Genomic DNA, 19,084 nt, shown 5'->3' with positions numbered 1-19,084 from the left:
ATGTTGCAGACAGAGTAAAATAAACGTACGCCGTGTCGATGGCGAAGGTGTCCGCGGTGAACCACTTCATACACAGGGCACACTGCAGCTCCACCTCGCCCAGCTGCCGGCCGCTCTCCTCGTCCCCCGACCCCGTCAGGGTGTCGGCAGCCTCCGAGCCTTCGCCAACCGTTTCCTGAAAAAACACCATGTGTTGGATAGAAGTAAGGGTTTGGCGAACATACACGGTTTTCCTCCCAACAGTGACAATAATACAATAGCAAAGCGAGTCGTTATTATGGGAATTAAATGCCAAGCATCAGGTCATTAACCCTTTAAGACCGGGGATGCATCTGTGTCATTTCAAGATTTATTTGGCTATATAAAAATAGCAGATCTACAAGCTCATAGCGCGGCACTCTGTGCCGCGCTATGAGCTTGTAGATCTGCTATTTTTTTTTTAAATCGTGAAAATGTGTGCAAATCTTTAGTTTGAATATATATATACTTTTTAAAAGCTAAAGTTTTTAAACTCAAATCTTTGCTTCTGGGGATTTTACAAATGTCTTTTTTTGTATTTTTTTTTTTTTTACTTATGTTGCTCATCAATGGTTCTCAATTTTTTTTCATGTCAAGGACCCCTAAAATAATATGTATTTGACCGCGGACCCCCTCCCATCTAAAAATATTTTGTTCCAGGGACCCCCAGAAGCAAAGATTTGAGTTAAAAATGTATATAAAATTTTCACGATTTTTCAAAAAATAGCAGATCTACAAGCTCATAGCGCGGCACTCGGCGCCGCGCTATGAGCTTGTATATCTGCTATTTTTGAATAGCCAAAGAAATCTTAAAATGCGGCCTTAAAGGGTTAAACAAGGTGAGAATGGAAAGCTACATTAAGTATAGAAATGTTTACCGTTCCCTCCTTTCCATTGGATGACTCAGTGTCCATGTTGGTTGCCAGTTCACCAAATCCAGCATCACTGAAATTAAAGAATAATATATAATAAGGTCATGAGATTGACCAACAGACCCTTTGCACACACATGTGGACCACCCACCAGGGGTCCAAGTTGGACCCTTACGGGTCTGTAACTCTGAGAGTCAGTGTACGGATGGAACCAAATGGAGCCGTAAGCCAGCCAGGGTCTATTTGGTTCCATTCGTAACACTCTCAGAGACCACCACTCACCAGGGGTGAAATGGAACAGAGTGGAACCAAATGGAACCGTGGCTTGTTCTGGGTCCATTTGGTTCCATTTGTACACTCTCAAAAGTTGAATTAACACTGAGGAATTCACAGTGTAGATTGGGATCTCAGAGATAAACATAAATAAATAAATAAAAAGTAAAAATCACACCCTGTGTGAAGTGGGCGGTGTCTTACTAGCTAATCACAATACTGAATGGAGTCAACCAATCATGTACAAAAAATAAATACATTTATTGAAACACTCTTTATGATGGAAGAAACCATAACTTTAAAAAAAAAAATGTATGTTTTTTTTTAAGTTATGGTTTCTTATATAGGGCTATGCACATGTGTCATGTGACACTGGCCAATCACAGTCCTGAATAGACTGTGATTGGCCAATCACGGTGCAGGTTTAGGCGGGGTACATTTTTGTACATTTTTGGCCAATCACAGCGCAGGATTTGTTGTACAAATATCCAAACCTCACTTATAGGGGCGGTTTCACCGCCCAAAAATCAAAAATGGGGGTCCATGACCTAATGCATATCAAACTGGGGTCACTGAAATAAAAAGTTGAGAATCGCTGTCTTGATCCATTCAATCTAGGAACGCATCTATGTAACCACTTAAACCATTATTTTTTATACTCTGGCTATTCAAAAATAGCAGATCTACAAGCTCATAGCACGGCACAGAGTGCCGCGCTATGAGCTTGTAGATCTGCTATTTTTGAGAAATCGTGAACATTTTTGCAAATCTTTGAATATATATATTTTTTAAGCGAACATTTTAACTCAAATCTTTGCTTCTGGGGATTCTATGTTGCTATAATATCAGTGGTTCTCAAACTTTTTTCATGTCAAGGACCCCCAACTCAAACTATTTTGTTCCAGGGACCCCCCAGTAGCAAAGATTTGAGTTAAAAATGTTCGCTTTAAAAAAAGAATATATACATTCAATTCAAAGATTTGCACACATTTTCAAGATTTTTCAAAAATAGCCAAAAAAAATCTTAAAATGACACAGATGCGTTCCCGGTCTGCATGGATTAAACATGTATCACTACTTTAATTAGTGTTATGGATTATTAATAATATACATGATTTATCTGAATAGTATACAACTATATACACTTGATAGTAGCAAGGGCAGAGGTCAGACAGACTAATTTGTCTGCCTCTTAAGTACATGTTGTGTGTACCAGTGACTCTGCAAAGTCTAAATAAAAACATGTCATGCCCCAGTCAGCAGAGAACACATCAATGCCAAAAAAGCAACTTAAAACCATAGGCTACTTTTGGAAAGAACTGGCACTATGTGTCAGGGTTTCACTGCTTGACCATTACTTCTGTTGACATCGTCTCATCTTATGTTTTGATTGTGACAGAGACTTGAATGGGTCAAACCTCTCAGATGTTTTCCCTCTTCTCTGTTAGGCAATAAGAGGTGTATTTATGTATCATGTGACGGCCTGTATAAATACAGCTGAAACTTGTGTGATGGTTCTTCAGCAGACCTGCCGCGGTATCACTGGTAATTGGCTTTGCATGGCTGACCATTTAAATAAACAAGTGACATATTGATTGCAAACAATTAAGTCGTGTTCTGTCGTAACTTGGATAAATAAGTAAACATTAGCGGCAGATGTTTTACCTGGTTCATTTAGTAATGTCTAGTATATCCTCGTCCCTGTGCATAAACACCATGACACATATTGAGGGTACTAGTCTATCTATGATTCAAAATCACCTTTTATGTAATTCTTAAGAACTTAAATGTCTGTGACTGTGTGTGTGTATCCTAAATGTTAGTGCATCAAGTTGTCTGGGTAACAAAACGGCATACGGTCTGTCGCTGGAACCCAAAATGAACAAACATAATCAGAAGGCTATTTCAATAGAAACATATCAAACTGGTACAGGTTAGAAATCACTACCGCTGTTTGTAGGATGTGAATGTGCGTGCCGAAACAGTAGGCTAAACTACTGTGTAATGTTGTAAACAAACACATACAGTGAATAATTCAATGTTATGAATATATTATTGACATTATATAATATATCTAACTCCTCATTGCTGGCTGTTAGGAAATCAGTGACGCAATTAGGAGAACGTATCCATTACAATTCAATTCATCAATTTACCAGAATATTCAGCTACATTCAAAAGGGAGTTATTTTGTATGTATTTATTATTAATCCTGTTTGACTTTGAGGTCCATCATTTAGTAGCATGTCTTAAAAAGTGGTAGCCTTGGATACTGAGGGTCAGTCCCCCCTTAACTGTTTATATTTCTTTCTTTCTTATTACTAATTGTATATATGATGTTTTTGTTTTTGCATATTACTGTATACAGTTATTGTTTGTCTATAAATGTCTTGATGAATTGAATACACAGGACCTTAATGGAAACAAGCCCTGGGCTTATTGGCTTATCCTTTTAGCATTCTTTTGTATAAATCTGTGTCACCATGCCTTTCTTTTGCAAACTGTTAATAAAGTATTTAATCAAAACCAATTAAAAAAACAGAAGTCTTGTATCAAGGCTAATTGTAACCAACTCATAAAAGATGACAGTCTTGTATCATCAAGGCTAAACAAATGGATGTTTTAGTGAATCTTTATCAGCAATAAGGTGGACATCACTACATTGCGAGCAGTAACTCATATTACTAAGTAATGTTACATCTAACAGCAGCCTACTGGTTTAATGCTAATGCAGTTCAGTTGGAGGGTTTATGGACAATATTTGCATTCATCTCATCGATGGATCAGGTTGATAGGCTATATTAGCTGAGGTGTAGCCATGGATCACAAGACGGTGACCGTCATGGATGAACGTCAACATAGTGTTTGCACTTTCTCCCTTTTTAGCCCGTACGTCTACATAAACGTTCAGATGTCAAATATAAAGTGTTCACCTCGTGGCCACGGATGTTATAATTATGTCCGGGCCCGCAGAAGTATCCGTATCATCCGTATTGTTCAATAAAAAAGCATTTTAATCCAATAGGTGGCCATTTTCTCCGTATTTTCTCCATACGTTTTCAACTACGTGAACCTATCGGTTGGGAGGTGTATCGCACTCCTCTGACACATTATAACTCCACGAGAAAACGACCACCGATCGGATTACATGTTTTTTATTGAACAATACGGAAGATACGGGTACTTCTGAGGACCCGGACAGTATTGAAACATCCGTGGCCATGAGGCAAGGCCTTTATATTTGAAATCTGAACATTTATGTAGATGTACGGACCAAAAAGTCAGAAAGTGCAAACACTATGTTGAAGTTCATCCATGACGGTCACCGTCTTGTGACCCAAGGCTAGGTTGAGGTGCTACTTCTGCCATTTCTGACCCATGGTGGGACTTCAGGTTAATATAAATAGTTTATTATCTCCGCACAGAGACAGGGAATGTGTCTAAAGTGGATCTCTACAATAATAAAACGTTTTAATACGTGTGGTGGAGCATAACGTACCTCTCTGTAGGCTCTGGTTCCACTGCAGCCTCCGCTCCGGACGCCATGTTGGTTCAATAACAATAAAAAAGGAAAAATACCCCAAGACCCCCAGAACCGCGGATAATGGTTGAAGCCTCAGAAGCCTGGTGGCTAAATCTGGTATTGCAGGACCTCTGTATGTGGGACGCTGCCGCGCATGCTTCTATCGTCTGAAATGCTAGTGCGCATGCTCCATTGGCCCCAAAATTGGAGCCTATTCAGGAAGTAGAGGTACTTCTGGGTGCTCGGTGCGCTCGTGGTGAGCAACTACCATTGAAATGAATAGGTGGGGGCGGGGCCGTCCGTTCTCTAGATATGTTATAAATCTATGGGGAAAATACCGCGAGAGACGGTTGGGACGTTGTTGTACTTCCGGGGTCACGTGGTCCAAAACGGCAGATCTGCAAGCTCACGACGTGTCTTGAGCTTGCAGATCTGCTGTTTTCCCAATATATTGGAAAACGGAGGGTTAGAAAACAGGAAACAAAGACAGGAAACGTGAAATACAAAATATTGAACAAACAAACAATAAATGAATGAAATAGATGAATAAACAGATATGTACGTAGAAAGGAGAAGACTGCTTAATTCCGATAAAATCCTTGAATTAAAGCAAAGTTCAGGTTCGTACCACTACCTCAAGTCATGCGGAATCCTAGGAAAGTGCCCCATCTGGTGGCCAACAGAGGCACCCGCTGGCCTACCTCTATTCTAGAATCTATTTGTATAAGTTTAGTATTATTATCAAGATTGTTATTATTTGGCATTATTAGTTGTATTAATTTCACGGATTATTGGTTTATTAGATTATTTGTGGGCACCAATGGCACACCTCTCCAGGGCCTGGTTGATTGACAGAACAATGCCATGGACAAATCTGTTTGTATAAGCACATTTCTTGGATCAGTAATAAATATACAAAAATGAAATTCAACCGGTAGGACCTCTTAAGTCTCAAGGTGCATCAGTGGGTTTTGTTGATTTCTTTGGAGCCGACGAAACGCCATTACACTAATTCTTCTTGACCTTTCTGAAAACTGTGGAGCTTGTACAAAGAAAAACCAAGAAGGATTTCACCCATTTTATTTTACACCTGTAAACCTGTGATGATGTGACAATAATAAAGTTGAAGTTGATGTTTAACTGCAGTGAATACAAAGAACAGAACAGACACTGATAACATGTATTGCTTAAAATTGAGATTTATTGTATAAAAAAAACTAAAAGTCAGTGGATTATAAAAGCATAGGATGGTGCTCTTTGGTTACAAAGGGGGGGGGGCCTTCAGAGTCACATAAGAAGAAAAAAAATACAGCACTCTTTAAAAATATTTTGAAGAGAAAATATTAACAGCTTTAAAGTGACACTATGTAACTTTTAAATTAATAAAATGTAATGTTGTCCAATCTGTATGGTAGAGTGTGTTCATACAATATAACGTATACAATTGGGGTGGTTGTATTTTGTCTCCCTGCTCTTCTATTGAGACATTTATGTCGTGTCAAAGGTCATGTCTCACCTAGCCACATAGTCCGTGAGCCAGGGGGGTTGGTCATTACCATCTGAGGTGATTAATGCTCATAGTGATTTTTGTCAAGGTATGCATGTCTAGAGTTAGAAAATATGTGATAGCCTTGCACCAATGGTAGCTTTATGGGTGCTATCATGCATTTTATGTTATAACACTAGGCGAAAATTACATGGGTCAATATATGAAAACATACTATTAACCCCCCCCAAAAAAATATACAAAAGGTTTTTCAATTGATTCTGGTACGTCTAGGCATGCTTAAGAACATACAAAAAAATCTAGGAAATTATATTTCTCGTAAAGCCATCATTTTCAAGATGGCGTCCAATATGACTGCCAGGAGCTTAAATGGCTTTATGATACTGTTCAACCTAGAAAGGTGGTTTTGGTGTCTAAAACTAGGTCTTAGGGTTCAAGAAATATGGCTGAATCAGTGAAATTACCATCAGTTAATTTTGTATTGCCAAATCAAAGATGGTGTCCATCCCATGGTGATGTTCCATTGTACTAAATTATGTTAAAAACAACAAAATATTGCAGTTGTGTGAGGGAATCTGTGAACTTCGTGAACGTGATTCATATGGGGACCTGGGGGGGGGGGGGGGGGCATTCATAGGTGTAGAATCTATTTCTAATGTTATATTTTGACTTGCTGGTCAGTCTTTGGCCTATGTGCTAAAGGTCAGGTCAAGGTCTCTCTCACACCTTATCGTCCAACCAGGTGTCCAAGCAGGCAGCAGATATGGTCACTGGTTGACATGTACAGCAGGCCCTATTCACCTCACAATTGACATGGAGCCGTTTGTTGACACCTTGCAGGTATATAAGCATCTTATATTCTTCAGCTGCATTGCAAAACTGATGCAAGGTTCAGCACTGGAAGTGGAAATGCATGTGGTTGCAGAACATGACAGGCAAGTTCAGTGGTCAGTCCTGAGTGTATCAGCAGCACTCTGAAGTGGTTTCTATCAACTTGGCCAAAGACATTTGAACAGATACAGCAGTAGCCTACCTGGACACTGCACATCTCCATCCTACTGGCTGACAGTGGGTAGACAACTTCTTCCTACACTTCACATCCACCAGTTTGAATGCGCAGGGAGACACATTGACATTAACTTCACCTTTTCTCTCATGAAGCACATGACTGAAGCACTTCTTCCATGCTGGCCATGTGCAGTGTGCTTGATATCTAACCCAGTGCCTGCTGAAGATGCATGTGCTCCATGCCATAGCATAGAGGCTAAGCTAGACCTTGTCTGTCGGCACCATGATGGATTCTGGATCACTGTCTCTGCTGACCAGTCTGGGGAGCAGACTGCCATAACGATCAGGAAAGATGCTGTCATGATGCATGTGAGTGGAGTGGACTGAAGCCTTCCCCAAAATGTGCAGAAACAGAGGGAGAGTTGAAGCACTGGTGTGTCTTGGTCATAAAATATTGGGGTGTAGGATTCCTCACACACAGAAAGATCATCTCTTCAATCCCATCCTTGGCTAATTTGCCCCCATGCTGTTGTGAATAGTAATGTCCTTTACCCACATGAGATGTCATCATGAAGAGTAAGAACATTAAGCAGAAGCCGTTGAGGATGTTGTACACCTTCAGTGCTGACGATAGATACTGCATTTAGTCATGATGAGGCAGACATCACCATGAGTTCCTATATCCCTGATGCAGCCATCTCTGGAAAGGGTGTGATACACATGCTCAGTGATTACACTGATGTTCTTGTCCTGTTGTATGCTGTGTATTGGGGTGTATCAGGTGGACCTACAGTGTAAAGTATAGATGGAGCATTGGGATGGGACAGTCTTATATGTATGACAAAGGCAAGATCAGAGCACACTACACTTTGCTGGCAGGGAACTTCCCAGGCTACCCTGATGTGCTGGGTGAGGTGGGTGCCACAAGTCAATGGCCCTTCCTCCAACACCGACCAACCTGTTGCACCACATGTGGGCTCATTTATTTACAAGTGATGTTGTGGAAAGTGGCAGACCACCAAGCCCCACCTGACAAGTCGTTTGATGTCACAAAATTTGGATAGGAGATCTAGGATATTCTTGTTCCTGTCATTGCTAAGGGTGACCCCACCGTCAGAGCTATGTGACATGGTGCAATATCAATTTAGGGCACAGAGAGTGAGAAGTACATCACTGATGTACTGTAACTGCTCTGGTGAAGATGGTTACTGATGATATGTTCAAGCTACAGATGAGGAGTGATGTTAATAAGGAGGATACTTGTAAGGATGAGGTAGAACAGGATGTGGGTTGGAGAATACAGATGTAGTTGCAAAAGATACATATTTGACATTAGATTATATCATTTTACATTCATGTTATTATGAATACCAATTCTTGTGACATGTTAATGACACTTTTCACAAAACAAAATCATGAATAGTGAACCATGAATGTTCATCAAGTTGTTTCCATTTGTTGTTCTCCCAGAGGTCAATTTTAACCTTGACCTGACCTTTGACATGATTGACCTGATATTAAAAAAATAACATCAGGAATGGATTCTACATATGAAAACCCTAAAAAAGAGGTATTAAACAGAGGTATTCTAAGACAAGCGGATTAAAAGTAAAAAATTGCCAGGCGTGTGTTTAGTGGCCATTTTGGATATTTTCTTACCCATTGCACTATATTCTGTTTATTGAATTTCATAATACATTTCCTTAGAATCTATGTATGTAAACATGGTTTTAAATCTATAGGTAATTTACAAAGGTACCCTTTGTGTTCCATCTTTCATTAAAACCAAAGTACATCTTATGTCACATATAGTCACTATGTTGTCACTGCCTGTAACAGAAAAATATTCTAGATATGCAAATTTTAACAACCTTTCTGGACAATATATAATCTGAGCTTTATCCCAACCATTTTTCAGAGAGAGAGGGTCAATAATAAGAGAGAACCATCAGTTTGAAGTAGAATGCTTCATTCGGATTTTGAAAACTGTGTTTTGGCTTGTGGTTATAAAAGGAGTGATAACACACAGATAGCTACCACCGATGCAAGGCTATCACATTTTTCCTAGCTCTAGGGGTGTATACCTACCCAAAAATCACTATGAGAATTAATCACCCCAGATGGTAATGATGACCCCATTTTTGGGGTCCTGGCTCACGGACTAACAGGATCTGACACGAATTTTAACCTGATGGTCAAGATTCAATGTATCCCCTGAGCAACCAGGCAGGCTCTATTAGCTCAATGGTAAAAATGTCAGCACTTGCGCAGGAAACCGGGTTCAAATACAGGGTGGAAGAGGATAGTTTACATAGTGCAGCTTTACTACAAGGGCTAGTTCATCTTTGAACAAAATGTAAAAACCAACATGTAGACAGGAAGACCACAGACACAAGCCTATACAGTATATATCTACCATCAGCTTTTCAAATGTATACATATCTTTTGAAAAAAGCAGATCTGTAAGTAGTGTTCACAGCTATTTCCATTCATAAATTGTACCATTCTGTCTGTATTACAGTCATAGACTGAAGAAAATACTTTTAATACACGTTAAAACAGGTGTTCGCTTGTCTACTGTCTCTCTCTGTGTGTGTGTGTGTGTGTGTGTGTGTGTGTGTGTGTGTGTGTGTGTGTGTGTGTGTGTGTGTGTGTGTGTGTGTGTGTGTGTGTGTGTGTGTGTGTGTGTAATGTGAACAGCACAGGTGCTAGAGTAGATTAATGAACCACTAGCATACAGTATCTCTCCAAGAGGACGTTTATTTATTCAAATGAACAGTTACTCACACACAAGATATTAGATATAAAACATACAGTATATTAAATGTATTAAAACAATGACAGTGAAACTGAGTAGTAATCTTTAACGTTTTGATATAAATAATTGTTTTTTAAATACTCTATTATTGGCATATTTAAGACAATATTACATATTACTGTATAACCATATCCCACTGTGTTGAAAAGGAGACCCCAACACACACACACACACACACACACACACACACACACACACACAGGGGTAAATCCATAAACATAGCCTATCTACAAGCTCACAGGTTGTAGATTGGCTACTTTCGGTGAATTTAGCCTATGTATAAAATACGGCTAAAGTGGTTAATATATGTTTTATAATGTAATAATCTAAATCTACAAAGTAACTAGTAACTAAAGGTTTCAAATAATTGTCGTGGAGTAAAAAGTACAATATTTGCCCCTGAGACGTAGTGGAGTAGAAGTAAAAGTACTGGAAATAGGAAATACTCAAGTAAAGCAAAAAATCCACAAAAGTGTACTTAAGGACGGTACTTGAGTAAATGTACTTAGTTACGTTACACCACTGATTAGAATGCATTTCCAAAGAAGTACCGGTCACAGAGCGTTTCCTGACAGTGACGACGTGTGAACACCACAGCTGTTAATGCACGAAGGCCAATCAAAATGATTCCAGCTGTGAAGACTCCCTCTCATGTGGAGCAGATAAAAAGACACACAGACAGCAACATACGCACACACACCCTTCAAGAAGACCCGACCCAAGATCACACTGACACAGACCCTTCAAGAAGACCCTGACCCCAGATCACACTGACACAGAGACCACCTGCAGGCTGACATGTTGCTGGTTCCTCAACTCCTATGCTTGCTGGGCCTGGCATTAGGTAAATACAAAAATAATGCTTCTTAAACGATGCTTTAAAACATCATATGGTTCAATATGGCAGTGGTTTGGGCAAGTAATTCGCAAAAATAGCAGATCTACAAGCTCACAATGCGTCGTGCTGTGAGCTTGTAGTAGCACTATATATGAAGGTGTCTATACCAAGTACATACACCTGGGAGACACTGTTAAATTATAGGGTTTTTAAGTGATTCGTGTTTTTCTTTTCTTAAATAAGTTCTTTAAAGAACCTGGGTCTATAAAGGCTCTTTCTGAAACCTTTTTTCCCTACGGCATGACTCAGTCAGAAGAATCAGTCTCAGCTCCATTTAATTATTACATTAATACCTGTGTGTGTGTGTGTGTGTGTGTGTGTGTGTGTGCGTGCGTGCGTGCGTGCGTGTGCATGTGGGTGTGTGCAGGCACCGTGCACGCTGCTCCCTCTGCCGATGAGGTGAAGCTAGAACGTGGCTCCTGCCCTCCGTTCTGGTTCACCTTCGACGGTCGCTGCTACAACTACGTGGCTTCACGTTTGAACTGGCAAGACGCAGAGTTCAACTGCCTGGACCACGAAGACTCCAACCTGGTGTCCATCCACAGCGACGAGGAGAACAACTTCGTCCAATCCCTGATCCAGAACTTTGACCCGATGAAGGGATTCACCTGGATTGGAATGAGTGACGTTCACAGAGAGGGCAGGTGGATGTGGTCTGACGGCTCCAGGGTGAGATACACCAGGTGGGGGTATGGGGAGCTAAATGGTGGTGGAGGTGAAAACTGTGCGTTCACAAACCACGGAACTGAATGGGGCGACCATAATTGTGGTAATACTTTTCCTTCCGTGTGTGAATTCTCCTTCTGTCAGTGAATTCTCTCCCTAATCAGTGGTTTGTCTGATTCAACCACCGACTTGTACTAAATGGTCACCATAATAAAAGCACATTAAATATATCCACGTGTTTACTGGTTCAATCATTTCAGTGTGTCTCCATCAGTGGTGGAAAAAGTACTCAATTTTTTTAAACTTGAGTAAAAGTATCAATACTGCAATGTAGAAATACTCTGTTAGGGCGCGCCCCCACCAAGAGTTGGCTGGCCGCTGATTGCAGAATCTGCCAATGCATTGTCAATGCAAATGCGTGGATTCTTGGAAAAAATCCGCAAGACCAGGAATCCACGCATTTGCATTGACAATGCATTGGCAGATTCTGCAATCAGCAGCCAGCCAACTCTTGGTGGGGGCGCGCCCTTAGGGCGCGCTCCCACCGCACTTTTACTTTACCTCTGGGGCAGAATCTGCCAATGTATTGTCAATGTAAATGCGTGGATTCACGCAAGAGCGGCTTTTGGTGGGAGCGCGCCCTTAGGGCGCGCTCCCACCAAGAGTTGGCTGGCTGCTGTTTGCAGAATCTGCCAATGCATTGTCAATGCAAATGCGTTGATTCACGCAAGAGCAGATTTTTCCGCTAGTCGCGCAGACCTTGCGTTTATCTGCTCTCCGCGACTAAGCATAAATCTGCTGGAGGCAGGCGCTGATTTTCTCCCTCTGTCCAATCGGGTGAGTCGAAGGCGGACCGTCTCAAGACTCAGGAAGCAACATGGTGCTCAAGGCAGCAGGCAGTGCGGGCTACGAAGTGAGTGACAGGCGCGACACTCCCGTTTTTTAGAATCCGCTGGCTGCAAAAAACTGTGGCCGCGCACAACCTGCGTTTAACAGCGGCCAGCCAACTCTTGGTGGGAGCGCGCCCTTACAAGCAAAAGTCCGGAATTCAAAATGTACTTGAGTAAAAGTGCAAAAGTGTTGGCATCAAAATGTACTGAAAGTACCAAAGGTAAAAGTACATTATGCAGAAGGTCCCATTTCACAAGTTTTCTAGAGAATATAAAATGTACAAAAATCCTTTGAAAATAGCAGATCTACAAGCTGAAGTTGTGATAGCAGATCTACAAGCTGAAGTTGTGCGTATGTTTTTAAAGCTAAATCTACAAAGTAACTAAAGTGGTCAAATAATAGTAATGGAGTAAAAGTACAATATTTGCTTCTGAGATGTAGTGTCGTAGAGGTAAAAGTATTGTACTCAAATAAAGTACACAATCTCAAAATCATACTTACAGTAAGTACAGTGCTTGAGTCCATGTACTTAGATACTTTCCACCACTGGTCTCATTGTGAAGAACATTCATAAACTCTATTAGCAATGGTGGACAGAGTACTCAACTCCAGTACTTAAGGTAAAGTAATAGATACTCCTGGTCAAATATTACTCAGTTAAAAGGTGAAAGTTCCTCAGTGAACTTGAGTTAAAGTACTGGAATATACTTTTTTTTTTTTTTAAAGTATTCAAAAATACATGCTTTCAAAAATAATTGATATTAATGCATTTCTGTATTGGAATTTAGACATTTTCAACAACAACACCAACAATCAATAATAGTCAAAGTAGCGTGCGACAGGCTGTGAGCTTGTAGATCTGCTATTTTCACCACACACTGAGGGTTTTACGGTGTACATTGGGGTCAACAAAGATAAAGAATGGTTCCATTTGCACTCAGAGTTATAGACATGAGGGTCCATTTGGAGCCCTGCTGGGCCACAGACCAGAGGTTGAAAATACATGTAACACTGATATATTAAATAAATAATTATAATACTGATATATAAAATCATTAAAGCGAAACCTTTTTTCTGCTTCAACGACTATTAGTCTAAAACAGGGGTCTTCAACAGGGGGTCAGGGACCCCTAGGGGGGTCCTCAGAGTTACTACAGGGGGGCCGCCAAATCTTTGTGTGATGGGATCATGATTTAGAAGGGTGACGTAGTCGTCCTGTCTCTCTAAACAGCTTTGAGGCATTTGGCCTTAGCCCCGCCCCCCTATAAAACATTTGGAGAGTGCACGCCCACAATTCAGAGAGAACTGCATTTCAAGACCAGACACAGTCTGGTCAGGTCGCTAATCTGCCATGAGCGCGAGGCTGCGCTGGCCTGCGCTGTTGCCCTATCTCTGCAGTCTGCAGCCAGCGAAATTAATACATTTTACATGCACTGCTAGGTTGGATTGGATATGCTACTTGTCTTAGTTGGATTAAACCCAAACAAGTGGCTCAATATTAGCCACATATTCTTGCTAGTCAAAACCTCTCCCTCCGCTGTATAGCTCCGACAGCGGAGGGAGAGGTTCCGTAGGGGCTATGTCGTGCGCAGTAAATAGCAGATCTACAAGCTCACAACGCGTCATGAATAGGACGCATTGTGAGCTTGTAGATCTGCTATTTACGGCATGCAACACCAAGTATGTTGTGCTCCGTTCCCCCTCTCATTAATTTATGACTTAAAGTAGCACGGATTTACCACTGTGAAGCAGAGATGGGGACTCGAGTTGGGGACTTGGGACTTTTTTTGGACAAATAAATGAATGAAATGCACAAAAAACTTCCACTCCCCTGTCCCCTCCCGCAAAGAAACCTCCGCTCCAGTGCGTGCTGCGCGGAGCTGGCTCCCAACCGGCTTCAGTCAAGCTGCTTCGTGCTGCTCATTAACGTAAACATGGAGAGGCGAGCACAACAGCTGCTGTGTGTGTGGCCGCCGCGCGGCCTTTCATCATAAAGTTTAAATATAAAAACTTCTAATTTAAACAAATATGTTTAGCTCAGAATCAGCTATATAACCTCAGTTATCTTGGCATATGCTTACATTTTTTATAAGATGGTCGGATCATCTGTGACAGCACGTTTAGGAAACATCAGGTTTTAATTTTGCGCCGCTGTCTCGTTAAACCCAGCTGGGTGAATATTCAACACTTCACCACGGTAAAGGCTACGCTCATGTAATGTTCACTGCATTAAAAGCTGTGGTTCTCAAACCTTTTCAGGCCGTGACCCCCCAAAAGAATCATATTTGAACTGGGGATCCACATTTAGTTTGACTCGGTTCCAAAGATAAATATTGTGAAAATAGCAGATCTACAAGCTCGCGAGGCATTGTGAGCTCCGTTGTGGTCCCGACCCACAGGTTGAGAACCACTGACTACAAGCAAGTTACATGTCTATGTTGTCGACCACGTAATGTAATATTACAGACCTCACAGGCTTATTTGGTTTCCAAAATGCGTAGTGTCATACTCCGTCGCGCCACATTGTTTATGTGCCCAAAAGATCAGATCTGTAAGCTGTCGACACGCCATGACGCAGCGCGTTGATAGCTTGTATGTCTGTTATTTTGGGTAGGTAGGCGACGGCACATTACGCGCGGTAGCAATGTATCTGGGTTTGAAGAGGCTATGATTGATGTAAACTTACTGTAAGTTACAGTAGCCTACTAGATTATAGCTGGCAGTTGTCACACTAGTGTTAGCTCTGTTCGGGATTATTGCACAAAGGTGGATGATGAAAAAGTTGCACTTTGCCAACGGGAACAATAGCCTACTTGGACATAACTGCGTCACTTCAGAGGAAAGTAAATGGATCTACTTCAGAGATGTTTACACACCCCTGGAATCCATTAGAATGGTGGAAATGGAACGTAAACGATAACAGCCAACGTGAGTACATATCTTTCCTGAAACTGGCCGATGTGTATAGCCATATGCATTGCTACTGTATGTGACTGTGTACCACCGCCCGGCCGGGTCGGTCCGGGGAGGTCCGTGTTGTAGGAGCGTTGTCGTTACGCTCAAGAGACATCACAGCAGTGTGCACTAGATGTAGGCTATACCCAAACACGTTGACATGCCAATCTTCCTTAATAAAACATATGTAGACTAACTAGCAGGCTGGTCGGCTGTGTGTGAGCCTGTGCCTTCCGCAGTTGAGCTGTGCTATAAGACGCAAAGGAGCCTAAATGAATAAGTGAATTAAGAAGTGTTTAAATCCCGTCTGTGACCGATTCTGTCGGAAGTTCCCAATGGGCAGTACTGACGGGGCGCATCCGGTGATAGCCGGAATTACACTCAATGTAAACAGGAATTAAACGAGGGGGGGAAATGGCGTTCGTCCACAGACGGGATTAAAACACTTCTTTATTGAAAAATATGGACTAATACATTGATTGCAGAAATACTCCGGACACCTAGTTAACATTTGGGGCAAGCGGGTAAGCACCTTATATTTTGCATTTGTACATGTTTGGAGAAAAAAATATCAAATTTAAAAAACGGCCAATTACTCTATTTAATTATTTTTTTTCGAATCTTGTGCCATTGAACGAAGCTTCGAATATTCGAGTTACTTGGGTCAGCCCTAATATACACACACACACACACACACACACACACACACACACACACACACACACACACACACACACACACACACACACACACACACACACAGTATATATCTAGGTGTGCCCTGGGATCTTATGGCTATGCACCAAAAAGGTTGAGAAACACAATAATCAATATCTTTTGAAATGGGGGTCCGCGGGCTAATAAGTGTCAATTTGGGGGTCCTTGACATGAAAAAGTTTGAGAACCACTCAACTACAGCCCTGTCTGTCTGTAGCGGTAATATGCATTTTGTCAATGAACTGTGAATTAAAGAGAAAATCTATTCTAATTCATATAGTATAATACTTGCACTTATTCTATGTGTTTTAACTCTCTTATAGGGGCATCGCACCCAGGGCCGATTTTGTAGTTTTCCACTTCAGGTGAAAAACTACTGTGTACTATCGTTGTTTATTGTTTATTGAATGGCCCTTAGCTCTGGACACCAGTGGGCAGTGGTGTAAAATAGCTAAGTACATTTACTTAAGTACTGTAGTCTGTACTGTGCTTAAGTACACTTTGGAAGAATTTTTACTTTACTGTATTTCCCATTTTCAATACTTTTACTTCTACTCCACTGTGCTTTTACTCCATCTACAATTATTTGACAGCTTTAGTTACTTTGCAGATTATTATCACAAAACATACATTATCCACTTCAGCCCTATACCTTTGTACTTTTACTGAAGTCAATTTTACTTCACACCACTGACAATGAGCCCTTTCAACATACATTACATTTGGTCTGAGATTAAGCTCCGTACAATTTCAGGATTGACTGAGTGCACAAATATGATCTAACCTTGTTAAATCATGAAACTTTGTATCTGCTGTTTAAGCGGGATGGGGGGGCCTTTTGCCCACTGAAGCAACACAGTCTCACTCCGAAGAAGGCACATATTGCCTTTTGGACTGAAGATAGGATGTCTCGCGGAATACAGTGGGGGAAAAAAGTCAACCCAAGATATGAGCATTTCCAGGAAACCAATAAACTCGGATGACGTTATTTCCGGATCCGGGTGGAAAGCAGTGGCGGAAAAAGTGCTCAAATGTTTTACTTAAGTAAAAGTATCAATACTGCAATGTAGAAGTAGGCTACTCTGTTACAAGTAAGAGTCCGGAATTCAAAATGTATTTGAGTAAAAGTACAAAAGTATTGGCATCAAAATGTACTTAAAGTACCAAAAGTACAGTACTACAAGCTCACAATGCGGCTTGTAGATCGGCTATTTTTAAATGGTCGAAATAGGGCTGAAGTGGTTAATGTATGTTTTGTGATAATAACCGAAATCTACAAAGTAACAAGTAACTAAAGTTTTCAAATACATGTAGTGGAGTAAAAGTACAATATTTGGATCCGAGATGTAGTGGAGTAGAAGTAAAAGTATTGGAAATTGGAAATACTCAAGTAAAGTACAAATTCCTCAAAATTGTACTTAAGTAAATGTACTTTACTGTACTTTACTTTCCACCACTGATAATGATAATAATAACCTTTTATTTGTATAGCACCTTTTAAGAGCAGAGTCACAAAGTGCTTAACAGAAGATATCATAAAACGTGACATACACCAATAGGCATGACATACATGTCATTTTTGGGGTCCTTGACATGAAAAAAGTTTGAGAACCACTGATATTATAGCAACATAAGTGTTTTTTTTGTTTTACTGTTAGGATTTAGAAGATATTTGTAGACTCCCCCAGAAGCAAAGATTTGAGTTAAAAATGTTCGCTTTGAAAGACATTTGTAGTGGAGTAAAAGTACAATATTTGCCTCTGAGATGTAGTGGAGTAGAAGTAAAAGTATAGATTACATTTGGAAATTCTCCAGTAAAGTAAAAGTACCTCAAAATTTTACTTAAGTACAGTACTTGAGTAAATGTACTTAGTTACTTTACACCACTGATTACACTGCATAGCGTTTATAATTGAAACAAACTGTAGCTTGTAGATCAGCAATTTGAACTATTTGAAAGGTTTCATGACATTCAGCTTTACAGCACATTAAAAGTCTTTATCGTGGTTGTAGAATGATCTGGGCCTTCCAGTATAATCATTGCCATATTATAATGTGTGTATTTTACCTGCTTAGTTAAGATTGTATGAACTGAGTTTTAATCGAAAAGGTACAAATATATGCACATTGTAAAGGGCCACAGCTCTGACCTGTGGCCTGGAGTCAACAGCAGAGTACATGAGAGTGTTGAGAGGGTTGATTGATTATGATTAAATCAGATAAGGAGCTGGATGACAATGGTCATCTGTCACAGAACAGTGCTAAAGGCCTGTGTTAAGTGATGTTTCATAAGAAGTTAAGTGACTCTACATGAATCAATAAAAAAAAACCGCATGCTGTAGGCTACTGTACTGTACCGATTGTCAAAGATCATTATGAGTTCAAGTCAGACAATATAATGTTGCTTTCAGGCAGAAACCTCTTATCTCCAATCTCCATATTTCCTCATTTTAGTTTTTTTTTCCATGAATGAATGCCCTTCTTCGTCAATCTACTAGTGTCACACAAAAGTAGCAAAAATAGCCAATCTACAAGCTCAAAACATGTCATGCGACGAGCTTGTATATCTGCTATTTTTGGTATTCGGTAAGAAGTTAAGTGTATGTGTTGTTTTTTATTTCTATTGAACCAATGAAAATAACTTAATAAGCACTTGTGATTATTAATAATAACTACATTGGATCCATTGGAACACTTGCTCCACTTTTTCACATTTCCTGAAATGTCACAGTTTTGGACTGTGCGGTCGGTTTCCACCTGACCGCAACGCTAAACTGGTGAAGGGGTGGTCGCTGCTCTGTGCTGACAATAAAGACAGACATTACGTATGTGTAGGGAACATATGGCGTCTTTGAGGGGGATGGTTACGACTCAAAACCCTCAAATCGGCCTCATGGCGTCATAACAGGGAGATTCACATTTTGGCCTATAACTCTTG

The 19,084-nt window shown here is 40.6% G+C and overlaps 2 protein-coding genes across 2 annotated transcripts in view; one reads left to right on the top strand and one right to left on the bottom strand.

Moving 5' to 3' along the window:
- Nucleotides 1-4,704, bottom strand: part of ash2l (ash2 like, histone lysine methyltransferase complex subunit) — a 30,875-nt gene extending 26,171 nt beyond the window's left edge. Inside the window, exons 1-3 of the mRNA XM_080419299.1 lie at nucleotides 4,663-4,704; nucleotides 897-963; nucleotides 30-175 (exon numbers count right to left, since the gene is read on the bottom strand). Of these exons, the coding sequence (XP_080275425.1) occupies nucleotides 30-175; nucleotides 897-932 (182 nt within the window). The 5' untranslated portion in view covers nucleotides 933-963; nucleotides 4,663-4,704. The remainder of the gene's footprint in view (nucleotides 1-29; nucleotides 176-896; nucleotides 964-4,662) is intronic.
- A 6,045-nt stretch (nucleotides 4,705-10,749) lies between these two features.
- Nucleotides 10,750-11,759, top strand: LOC308079042 (lactose-binding lectin l-2-like; the record flags this gene model as incomplete). The annotated part of the gene is made up of 3 exons (XM_080420379.1): nucleotides 10,750-10,863; nucleotides 11,285-11,586; nucleotides 11,748-11,759. Exons 1-3 carry the CDS (start codon nucleotides 10,818-10,820, stop codon nucleotides 11,757-11,759), a joined length of 360 nt encoding a protein of 119 aa, XP_080276505.1. The 5' UTR covers nucleotides 10,750-10,817.
- Nucleotides 11,760-19,084: the final 7,325 nt, after the last annotated feature.

Source organism: Gymnoscopelus braueri, assembly GCF_963280865.1.
Source record: "Gymnoscopelus braueri genome assembly, chromosome: 22".
NCBI classification, from domain to species: Eukaryota; Metazoa; Chordata; class Actinopteri; order Myctophiformes; family Myctophidae; genus Gymnoscopelus; species Gymnoscopelus braueri.
This window is presented reverse-complemented; position numbering and strand designations above follow the sequence as displayed.